This window comes from Nyctibius grandis, chromosome 7, assembly GCF_013368605.1.
Source record: "Nyctibius grandis isolate bNycGra1 chromosome 7, bNycGra1.pri, whole genome shotgun sequence".
NCBI lineage: Eukaryota > Metazoa > Chordata > Aves > Nyctibiiformes > Nyctibiidae > Nyctibius > Nyctibius grandis.
The window spans coordinates 1,965,373-1,977,986 of record NC_090664.1 but is presented as its reverse complement, the minus strand read 5'-3'; the positions used below and the strand labels follow the sequence as shown (position 1 = coordinate 1,977,986).

General features: G+C 43.3%; 1 protein-coding gene across 10 annotated transcripts in view; it reads right to left on the bottom strand.

Annotated features, from left to right (window-relative positions):
• Positions 1 to 12,614, bottom strand: part of ARPP21 (cAMP regulated phosphoprotein 21) — a 191,655-nt gene that overhangs the window by 1,029 nt on the left and 178,012 nt on the right. For all 10 annotated transcript variants that reach the window (XM_068405651.1, XM_068405641.1, XM_068405648.1 and 7 more), the window contains one exon: positions 926 to 1,077. In XM_068405651.1, the coding sequence (XP_068261752.1) occupies positions 926 to 1,077 (152 nt within the window). The remainder of the gene's footprint in view (positions 1 to 925; positions 1,078 to 12,614) is intronic.

Genomic DNA, 12,614 nt, shown 5'->3' with positions numbered 1-12,614 from the left:
TGGGTCTAGTAAGCGGCTCTCTCACGATCTAGCAGAGTATGAATTTCTGGGATCAGTGCAAACAGAAGACTCAACCCTGGTATGTCTAAACCTTTAACTCGATCATTAACCTTTAAAACAAATTTTCAATATAATAATTCTGAAGATGTAAGTGGAAAATTTTACCCACAAGCAATTCCCCCATTTCCATCTGGGTTGCTGCAGTGTTTTCAGGGAAGCTGAGCGAAAAGGTAAACGGCTGCTCAATCACTGCAATCTATTAAAATGAATTAGATGTCATTTAGTTTCTTAACTTTCCAGAGGGACCAGCAGGAAACATAAGCACAGGCCACCTCTCACAGAAACCAGACATAAAGTTGGGGAAATAAGCCTGGGTAACTTACAGACTCCGTAAAAATCAAGCCACTGCCTTCCCTCTCCCCAAACTCCAATAAACCAAAATCTATCTGGCTACAGTTTATTATAGAAGACATGGTGAGATCCTTGACAGGAGTCTCCACAGATGAGTAATTTTTAAGCAGATCAGGCAAAGCCCTCAACTTCATTACAGGAAACAATACTGCACTGGCAAGAAAAAAAACCCAACCAAAATGAAAACAACAAAGCAATGTTCTGTCTTATTTTTTTTAAATTAATTTTCTTCACAGAAAGAAGTATAATTCCTTCATTCTTTGTCACATTTTACCCACACTGTAGGCTGTAATAAACAGTTCATTTGAAGTATTACCAATTCAGAATGAAAATCAGGAGTACTAAGAATACCTAAAGAGGAAGCAAAGAAACCAATCTGAGTTAGAAGCGTATTTATTAGGAGGCCTCCTGCCATACACTGTCCTAATGAAGTAATTAAGACCATTCTGCGATATGAAAACTTAATTCAATTAAGCACTCTGAAAAGCAGTCTGTCTTTACAGCTCCCAAGTACCTGATAAGACGACATGGCTGGATACTGCACCATCATGCCTTGCACCTGATTTCCCTGTTGATTATTCATCAGGTTCTGGCTTTGGGGTGGCTGCTGCATTCCCATGAGACCCTGGAACCCCTGCTGCTGGTTCGGCAGGACAGGCTGGTAACCTGGAAGAAGAAAAATGTCTTCAAGTACTCTGTCACTTGTAGGGGAAAAATTAAAACCGTTCTATGGAACAGCAAATGATCCCATCATTTCTCTCTGCGTTCGTCAAAAAGTTGCTCTATTTCTAGAGAAGCATTAGTGGAAGTGAAAATTGAAGGGGAATAAACAAATGCTGTGAGCTGACAGCCCTGGCAGGCTCACATGAGCAGGAGCACACTTTCCTTGTGCTCTTCAACCCTGCAGCACAGACCACCTTGAGGGATGCCTGACTGCAGCGCAGGATTGTAAAGCCCTGAACAGACACAGGGTGCTACTGGCTTCTGGCGACTTCCTCAGAGGCAAAACTCCCACCGGCTTCAAGGACACCAGTGTTTGGCCTTCACAGTCTAATCTGTTGGTTTTCTTTCAGGTCACGTTTCTTATCTTACCCTCTCACCTTTCTTGTAATGCAGCTCCCTAGCGCAACGTCAACAGAGAAGACTGACTTTAATCAAGAACATCTGTACACACACTGGCTCCTACTTGCAAGCCTTTTCATACGATTAGAGCATATTAAGGGTTATATTCTACCATACGAGTTTCATGTTTGGCAAAAGAGGAAAATCATAAATGAGGGAGTGTCTGGTCCTCCCCGTTGCTTGGTGGGAACACTGCTGACACACAGGGATGAGAAGTTGATGGTTCTGTTCCAACCTGCGATTCGCTCTGTGTTCAAAGTCACCACAACTTCGCAGGTTTTCGGCTGGGATGGCTCCTCTAGGACTAACTGAGAAATGGGCAAAGCCTGGATGATCTGGAGGGTAAAATTCCTAACGAGGCAGAAGCGTGGACGGGAAGTGAAGTGCAAGCGGTGCGCTGCCTGGCAGCAACATGATGCAGCCTGAGAATGAGCCTTGCCAGATGGAAATGGTCTGGCTGGGTGATCACAGAATCAATCAGGTTGGAAGAGACCTCAGGGATCATTGAGTCCAACCATTGCCCTGACACCACCCTGGCAACTAGACCATGGCACTAAGTGCCATGTCCAGGCTTTTCTTAAACCCCTCCAGAGAAGGTGACTCCACCACCTCCCTGGGCAGCCCCTTCCAATGGCTAATGACCCTTTCTGAGGAGAAATGCTTCCTAATGTCCAACCTGAACCTCCCCTGGTGAAGCTTGAGGCTGTGTCCTCTTGTCCTATCGCTAGTTGCCTGGGAGAAGAGGCCGACTCCCACTCCACTACAACCTCCCTTCAGGTGATGCTACTATTCAGAGATGAAGGATTTTGCAGAAAAAGTGGGAAAGGAAAATGCAGAAAGATCATGTCCTTGAAAAATGCAGCCAGCCACAGTCATTATAAATCTATGAATAATTTCTCCTTAAGACATTCCGTGTCCTTTAGCACTCCTGTTTTTTTAACACGCACTTATGCAGTGAACTATTAACCCTGCAGTGATGTTCGCAGAATAAGCATATTTCAGGCAAAGAATAATTATCAGGAGGATCAATGCTGTGTTATTTTTATACAAAAAAATGTGTGTCACGTCTGCTCAATTTATATTCATGAATACAGTACACGGCTCAATATACTTCACAAATAGGAAATCATCACCTGGGTATTTCTTCATTATGTAAGAAAAATAAAGTAACAAATGTCTCTGTTTCTGCTGGCTTATTGTCAACTGATAGCTTTCCTTCAAAATCTTTTCTGATGCCAGAGAAACGTTGGGTATCTCTGATCAATTTTTGGGCATTAAAGATGCCCTTCCACAGATATGAGATTAATGTCTCCAGTCAGCTGAGCAAAATAAAAAAGAATAATTCCATGAGTGATTAACTTGGCTGGGATGTAGCATCAAACATCTCCCAAATGCACCAGATTATTATACATTCAAGTTTGCTCTTTTCCTATGCACAAACACAGCGTCAGCATTTTTTTAGTCACAAAAATTACCAACATCAGAAGTGCTGTAACTGAGTTTACAGAAGGCTTATGCAGCAATAATAAAATTGCAAGTCCTCTTCTGCTCCCATAGAAATAAAAAATTTAGCACTACTATTCTGGTATTTGCAAGACTGGAAGTTTAAGCAGAGAGAAGTCAACTGACAGTGGAAGCAGGAACAGATAATTCCTCTCCTATCACTTGCAGTTGTCACAGTAAGTCCCAGATGTTGTACTGAATGATAGATTGGTGGTGGACCAGGGACCAAGTGCACTAAGTTGGGGAATGCAATCGAACATCAGATCTGGGCTTACAGAGTTGGACCGTGATGCACTGGCACAGGGTGGTGGACTGGGGCTCTGCAGGGACAGAGAGACACCCCTGGGGTCAAGTAGAGAGAAGCCCTTCTGTTATCTCTAATAAATATAATTGCATTACCATTACTTTAGTCAGACTACTGCTGATACTCTGCTGTCTGTTTGAACATACAGCTGTCTCTTCACCTCAGCTCTGTGCTCCGTATTCCCCAAATACAACAAATTTATTGCCCAATACAGACATGACTGTCAAACTGAAACAAAAAGTTATGGAAATGACCTAAGTATCTACCCGTATACTGAACGTGCAGACGTCATCTGATGGAGGTATTACAATAACATGTACCTCTGCCCTGAAAATCTCCTCTGTATCAGCAAACACCGCTTAGTACATGGCACAACCACTCCATGTTTTAGGTGCAGAAGACAAAGGGGAAGGGTTAAAAGCTGAGGTCCACTAGGCTATGGATTATCATTTTAACAATCTTATTACTCTTCAGGGACTTCAGCAATTTCTCCTGCCCATAGGGCGTGTGCACCCCTCACACCTGTCCCCACACACAGAGTCCTGCTTACACCCCGGAGAGGGAGGAGAAGACCTCTTTCCTGCTCCCTCTGTGAGCCCTTTACAATGCTCTGGCCACACAGAGGGGCCTCAACACAAGCAGAAAAATACTTCATGTGCACTCTAACACACTTCCAATGTGATCAGATGGGAGCAAAGAGGTATTAACATAAGAATCTGATTGCATTGTCTCCTGAACCTTCTTTGCTGTTAAGTGAAATTAACTACTTACTTTGGCCCAGAAGGACATACTGTGGTCTCTTGACCATTTGCTCCCTTGACTAGTAGGTGGAAACAGGGACGTTTAAGAAGGTTACTGGCCTGCTTGCATCCTTGGAAAGACGTTGGCTGTCATCTCTTCCTCACTCAATATTAATGGACTTCTTTTTTATGATCAGTACCCTTTGGAATACCACGAAGTTATGGATGTCAGACCTTGCTGCAGAGCCCCAGTACAGCATTTGCTCAAAATCCAGCATCCTCTTCAAGGCTCTGCAACTCAAGTGAAGCCACTTCACTTTACCTGATAGCAAAGTCTGACACTTTACTATGTTAAATATATGAAGAAAGATGCAAGTTCATCTGTTCCACTGAACATAAAAACCTAACAAGGTACAAAAATATACTCCAACAGTGCAGAGGGAGTACAGAGTATTAAAAGGTGAACTAATTTATCTGTAACAAGCTCTACAAGCAATAGGAAAATGCTGTGAAAAAACAAAGAAGCCCAAGTCCGTTCTGCTAGGCAGCTTCTGTTCCAGGACAAATGCAAGGGGAAGTAATTGCCACTCGACGTGACAATCCATTTGAACAAGAAGTCATTAATATCAGAAACCAGCTGCTCTGAATTTCCTACCTCTGCAGCCCAAATTCTACAACTCTGACTCTGACGGCCACGTAACATTTGAAACGGATCCTTCAGTGTTTACCGTGTGTTGATGTCTTCATATGTTTTTGCATACTGACCAGGAAAAGAATGGAGATGGGAGAATTGAGACTCTGCATAACTGATAGTCTTAATATCTCAACCTTTCAGCAATATTCATGAAAATGTATCATCCTAGCAAATCTTTTTTTTAATTATTTATTTTTCTACACACACACAGCAGTTGCAATCCTCAACTCACCCCAGCCATGCTTTTGACATGCTATTTATTCTTCAATGAAATGAAAATAATACAGTGTTCTCAGAATCCTTGGAAACCTACTGCAGTGCACGAAAAGCCATGCATTGCTGGGCAGAGATGGATGTCTCTGTGTCAGGGAACAAGTGAGAACAGGAAGCGGCACCATGCTTTCTGCAGCAATAGTTTTCTTCATACTTGCTCTTTTGCTCATTAGCTTTCATCCTACATGAAGTGTAATCCTTAAAAGCCTCGTTACTGTCCCCTGAGAACATACATACGTGGGTTATTTTCTAATGGCAGTACACATCAGATGAACCATCCTATTACTGCAAGCTCCAGGGCCTCTTTACTGCAATTATATCATCCTGTTCTGTGTTATCTCCGCTACAAAGGAGGGTTTCTTAAATCAGGGCAAACATGAGAGACATCGTTAAACAACCAGAGGAACAAATCGTGCACAGAATTTCAATGAGAGAAAAAAATGAGCCTTGGATTGCAGTCGGAATGGAAGAGGCCGTCATACCATCAAGGTAATTCTCTGAACCTTTACGCCCTGCATCACCATGCTGACAGTCAACTAACTTAAACATCTCAGGGGGAGAAAGACTGCATGACAGACCCACAAATGTTTTAGTTTCTTAATGAGGCTGTGGAGCTCAAAAGACAAAACGCAGTGTCCTTACACCACTGCCAGTAACATCACCATTAAAGCATGCTTGGTGCTCTGCTGGCCTCAGCATACATCCTTCATGAATGGCACATCCATGTTTGCAGGGACTGTTTCGTTGCTCCTTTTAGATTTGAAGCCTATGTTAGCAAGGCAGCTCTGTAATACGTGTATGAGCACTCTGGTTAAAGAGTAATTGGCACTTCAGCTGACGAGCGCAGCCGTCTGGCACGAGGCCCTGAACTGCAAACCTTGTTGTACTCCTGTTGTACTCTTACCGCTTGAACAGAGCCCTTGCATCTAAGCCCATCCGATGCAAACGCACAAATTCACAGTGGTTTTGATGTGAGTGATTTGAGAGCTCATCTGCTCCCTTCCCCCTTCACTCGGTGTACTGCTGGGAGAAGCCGAGCCATTGCCACCAGCAAACCCAACGTGGAGGTACCTCGGCAACACGCTGCAGCACCTTAGGCAAGCAAAGCCCAAAAGGGATTTGGAAGGGAAACCTCAGCAGGGCTAAGTGGCCTGCGTGCAGTGCTACACAGATCTGGCCATGCTCCTGCCCGCTCTGCAACTACTGCAGTGCCTTTCTCATGCACTAAGCCCCCCCTAGTATAAACCAGCTCAGCCCCTGCTGCAACTGCCACCAGGAGCACTGGGAAGAGATTGAATCTGGGCTCCCATGGAAAAGCCAAAGGGAGCGAGCACCACCCATGGGTGCAGACACAAAGGAATACCCTGTGGTGTACTGAACACAGTGTAACAGCAAGTGCTGTGCTCACCGCAGGGGCTTACGTTTGCAGAAGACTCCCCAGAACTGATAAGGGCTGAAAACAGAGCTACAAAAATGATCCGAGGTCAGAAAGTGCACCTCTTCCTCGGAGACCTAATGAGCTCACTCTGCTCAATTTATTCAAAAGATGAAGAGGTATCTGCTGGTACATAGTTGTTGAACAGAACAGAAAATGGCGTAATAAAATTACATGGTTGGAAGATAAACCTAGAACTGTTCAGATTAGAAATAAAATTCAAAGTTTCAACAGACCCTATAATTAACAAGGGGGCAATTTACCCCGAGAGGAAGCACATTTGCTATCACCTGAAACCGCTAAAATGAGGATGGACAGCTTGCTAGAAGACATTCATCAGCTTAATAAGTTCTGGGAATAAAGATATGATTAGAGTGTGCTCTGTGTCCAGTATTATTCAGAGCATTAAATTACACGTTCCAGACTTGAAGTACTTATGAAAATGTTAGCCAGTTAGCTCTTAACACCTCTCCTGTCTTCCAAGGAGGACTTACCTTCTGCATGTGAGACAGGATCCTCTTTCCCAGTCTCTCCTCCCTTTGATCTCATACTGGCAATGCCACCCAATCCACTCCACAAGCAGAGTTCACCTGTGTACAGTGGATATTCTAAGGGCTGTTTCTGTCCTGTTTAGGTTACTTTGACCTGGCTGGAGCAGCGCTCAGCAGGTTTTGTAGGCTGAAGAATAAGATTGGTATCTATTCCCACAATTTTGCTAGGCTACGTTTTCCTGTACTTTTTAAAATAAGCTATGGGTAAAGTATTAAAGTGGCTGGATGTCGCTTTTACTCTACAATCACAGAAACTTACAATGCCCATGATAAGTTACTAATCAGAGAAGAAAAAATGTCATTGTAAAACTACAATTCAGTCATGGACACATCAGTAAGTTTGGTCAAGTTTTTGGCAACTCACTTGCCAAAAGCTCTGAGCTGGTCCATCCCAAAGTACTTGGGAAACCAGAAGGAAGAAAAAAAATGAAGCAAGCAGTTCGGCAAGACCAAACACTGTGTCTTGACACAAAAAGCCTTTTGATTCCCAAACAGACCCTAAATGTTATCCGTACAATACGAGGAAAGGAAGCCAGGTTGGGGAACCTTGTGTTTAGGACAGCTGGCCAAGCTGTGGGAGGTGCATGCTGAAATCCTTCCCCAGCACACTGAGAGCAGGAATTTGAGGCAAGGGGTTTCTAGCAGACAGGACAAAGCCCTCCCTGCTACAGGGGTTCGTCAGTCCCTCCTGTCAATGCTCCTTACCTTGCGTAAGATACTCAAGTAGTGGATTGCAACCAGATGTTTCACCTCCTGCATGAACACTGTAATTACCAGCTACAAAATCTCCCCATATACTGCTCGCTTTGGAGGAGCGCTGCTCCAAGGTTTTGTGCTCAGACTGGCTTCCCACGCCCAGGAGTTACGTGTTAGATTTGGGTGGCTGCTGAGGGGGGCAGGGGTGTGTTTTATTATGCAGTTAGTCATCACCTGCCCAGTTTCACCGCATATGATGGACTCAAAGTCTCACAGAAAACATAAAATTAAGCTATAAATTTCAGCTGATTTTTATCTTAGTCTCACCTCAAAGTGTCTGCAGTTTGGAAGACTCCCACGGAAGACACACTAGTTAATGTCTCCCTGCTGGTGTGTCATTTTCTGTGTAAGTCTGAAGATTCGAACTGCATCTTGTTCAGCTGGAATCCAAAACACTTTGTAAACAATTTTGTAGCTTAAGCTTGGATCTAATATCCAAGGCATGCTGCAAACCAAATCTGCTGCAGCTGATCAATCCACTCCTACTGTGTCTGCTTTCTCTCTGAAATACACATAAAAATGTCTTGACCTAGTAAGATATTCAGGCTTTGTGTTCCACTTGAAGACATCACAGATCATAGAATGGTTTGTGTTGGAAGGGACCTTAAAGATCATCTAGTTCCAACCCCCCTGCCACAGGCAGGGACACCTTCCACCAGGCCAGGTTGCTCCAAGCCCCATCCAACCTGGCCTTGAACACTGCCAGGGAGGGGGCAGCCACAGCTTCTCTGGGCAACCTGGGCCAGTGTCTCACCACCCTCACAGTAAAGAATTTCTTCCTAATATCTAATCTAAATCTCCCCTCTTTCAGTTTAAAACCGTTCCCCCTCGTCCTGTCACTACTTGCCCTTGTAAAAAGCCCCTCTCCCGCTTTCCTGTAGCCCCTTCAGGTACTGGAAGGTGCTAGAAGGTCTCCCCGGAGCCTTCTCTTCTCCAGGCTGAACAGCCCCAGCTCTCTCAGTCTGTCTTCATAGGAGAGGTGCTCCAGCCCTCTGAGCATCTTCGTGGATATAAGATAATTTATGGGTGGGGACTGGATACCATGTGAGCTACAACAGCTTAATGCTAAAAATCCATCCCTTTCCTCTCAAAGCATAAGACCATCTATTTAGTTTTCACACGCATCCAAGAAAAAAACAAGAATACCTACGCCTGAAATAAATGATAACTTGGAGGTATGAGGTGGCTTATAACACACACAAAACAGCACATGTGCTAAAAACCACAGCAGCACATTTCCTCACAGCACTCTGCAGGCTCAGACCCTCAAAACCAAGAGAAGCCGTTTCACATAAGCAAGTTACAGTTTGGCTTCTTTCATTTCAGGTAACAGCACATCCCACTCCAGCAGTACAGCTGGCAGGGGAAAGCATGGGGTATTACACTAGTTTTGTTTCCAAAATTTAAAACTAATGACATCGATTCTTTCAAGTCATGTGAGATTGAAACAATCTTTAGCTAACGGCACTCCAGTTACATGCACTGAAAACACATAAATATATTCCTGAACTGATTACAATGACAGTGACTCGAATAATTCTCTGCAGAGCTGGGGTTATAAAACTGCAGGATTTTGAACTTAAGAGTCTCGACATATAATTGCTGCCAGAATCGTAGCTCCCTGGTCCCTAAATTGGCTGTAGCTTTGCTAAGAGCACATTCACGCTTCCCGAACCTGGTAACAGATCAACAGCCACACTTGCTGGTAGACCCACAGAGAAGGAGCTGTATTCAGCTGCACTAAGGATCTCAGCAAGACGTGTACGCATCAGACATGTGAGACAGTAAGATTTATTATCACAAGAGAAAGAAAAAAAATACTGGTTAGAAGAAAGCTTGTCTGTATTCCCCACCCCTCTTTCTCTCTCTGGTTTACAAAGCTACAAATGTCACAAAATCTATAGTGCAGAAATATCTTCATCCAGCTTCAGAAGAAAAGGAAATCAAATTGGAAATTTGCTGCAAGTTTGCATTATTTCAGAGCAATCTATTTGTTAGATTTGGTAAAAACTGCTGATGAAAATACTGATACACAAGAAATTTTTTTGTGGGTAACAGCTCTGAAACCCCCACCTGGCTAGGTCTGTCCAGCTGCTGGAGCAGGATCTGCCTTACCTAGCTGAACTGCCCCTCCTTGTCCTCTTCATCTATTCTTCCTCAAAAAGCTACACGAAATCCTGGGTTTACTTGTTTTGCAGCCCCAGGGGCTGGAAGAAACCCAAAGCACAGAGCATCTGAAGCAGGGATGGTTTCATGTGCTACTCGAGGCAACGCTGCCAACTGGGGGCACTTCTGGGCTACTAACAAAATGGGAAAAAGACAGGGGAATAACACAACTCCCTAAGCAATGCAAACCCTCCCAGTTCAAAAGATGTAGTAGTTCCAGCTACTGGAGACAAGGAATAGCGTTATCTTTTAAAAACCATTTATATGCATGCTCGCTGTCCCGTGGGGAAAAAATGTTCTTGCAAAGAGCACTGAACTGTTATTTAGAGCCTTCTACTTCATCATCCGAGCAACTACCTTTAGGGCAAACATGCAAAATCATGGATACAATGAATTTATGAATCACTTCAAGATGCATACCCACCTCCCTGTTACTTTTCCACACCTTAAAAGAGTTGCTTTAAAACTCAGTGACCTCACTACCAAGTAAAAAGGCTCAGACAAATAAGAGGTATGATTAAATAAGTTCATTATATACCTAATGAAATCACATACTGTAACATCTTCTGAGATGAAAAATTTTAATTAAGGCAGGCTGGCATTTTGGCTTTTTTTCCCCCCCTCTGTGTTCCAGGGGAACAGCAGGTAAGGTCAAACAAAAAGCTTATGTGATAAAATTGTGTGAGAGCGCTCCTGGGAGACCTGGCATTATTAACAAGAACACGGAGAAGGGCACAGTTGAACAGTTCAAAGATAAATGATTGCATTCAGTTTACTTTTCGCTATCAACTGGAAAACCTGAGAGAGCTGTTATTTGACAAGAAATGTATATAAATAGGCATCAGAAAGAGCTTGAATGGATACAGATACAGGAGGTTCAAGGTTGGGGAAATGTTTTCTTTTCAGTTTAAAATCTGGGTCTATTCTTTTACTTCTCTACACAAAGGATTTCCAAATTATAGGGACAGCTTTAAGAACAACTCGCCACTAGTGAGTGGCTTGATGCTGAAAATAAACTTGTTCTCGCTGATAACCTAACACCATGTTATTATATGACACTTTAATCACTTATTCTCTTTACACTTTTATGTTTTGAGACCATTTAGCACTGTTCCTGTTGTTCAAAATCTCTGCAAAAATTATTTGCTCTTCTCCTTGAAGATAAATCTGAAGACAAACGGAGGGGCACCTCTTACAGACACGGTATGTAACTCAAAGCTTCTGTAAGATTCAGAAAAGAAAATTCTATTTTTAAGACAAAATCCTTTTATCTCACTTCAGTAAAAATATAGAGGGAACAGCCAGCTGCAAGCCAAAATAATTGCAACACAATAATGCAGGGCTCCATTACAGCAGCATAATTCTGGTAAAGCAGCTGATCCAGGATCTTGGCACTTACCCAGACCCTGGAGCCTGACTTAAATGCATTAACTCAGACAAAGCATGTGCAGCTGTTTTGGTAATCTGAGGCTTCTGCATTTTATTGGAGACAAAAAAAAAAAGTCCCTCAGCCAGCAAATGACACAGGTGATACAGAGAGAAAGGAGGGAAGTATTTTATGCTTTTGAACTAAGTTAATCCACGGAGTCACGTGAACAGGCTCAACAGCTTTGGGGACACGGGCTTCGGAAAGCGTTTCCCTTTGGCCAGCACGATGAGCAAAGGGTTGCACTGGAGCGGTGCAGATGCCCAAAGCTAGCTGAGGTGCCTGCAGGAAGGGTACTGCAGGACCTGGGAAACATTATTCTGAGAGGGGTGAAGCCTTGTCGTCCCCACAGACGCCCTTGACAGCAAAACATTATAGAGGGCTTTCATTTAGAATGACTACGTAACATTATGTTCAGGATTCTGCTGAATTCAGAGACAGTGTCCATACATTCTTGCAGAAAACCAGAATTTTCTTTAAAGCTAAGATTTACAGTGAACTGTGAAAAAATGAAGCATATGATTAACTATTTTATTACTGTTATTTTCAGAAAAAAAAAAACAACAAACAACAGCTTTGGCTGAAGACTGCAAAAACAAGCTGCTCTTCTCTCATCTCTCTACCCAGAAAACTGTACTTCGCAGGACTGCAAAATGTAACCTTTGTTACAATTGTATTCATTTTCACATGGGAATATTTTTCATGCGAAATGGCAACTTCCTTTATTTCAGGGCAGGAATATCGACACTGTAGCTGGTACAAACTGACACTTGGTATAAGTACAAACCCTTATTAAAAAAAAATAGCACTGACTTAACTCTTGGTGTGCACACACATACACACACGTATGTGTCTATATCAGCGGAAACAAATATCAGGTAAAACTGAGAGCTAAAAACGTTAGATAGCAGATCCCTAAGAACCGTGTGCGCTGGGACAGCCAGCCACCCAAGCACAATCAAGTGTGATCCTAAAAAAGAACAAATACAAAGCGAGCAGGATCAGATTTTCCGTGCCAGCTGTGAACCCATAGATCCACTGAATTTCAGCAAGTTTATCTCTATGTTACGCTAGTTCGATTTTCTGGATTGCCCCCACGTAAGTAACAGCAGGTCTGAGCAAACAGACTGTCAGTCCCCCGTGTATTGATGTGTAACTTAGCTCTTGGTAGGGCTGAAATATCTACAAGCACAAGCCCAGGGCGAACCTCCACCGTGCCAGCTACTGTGCAAA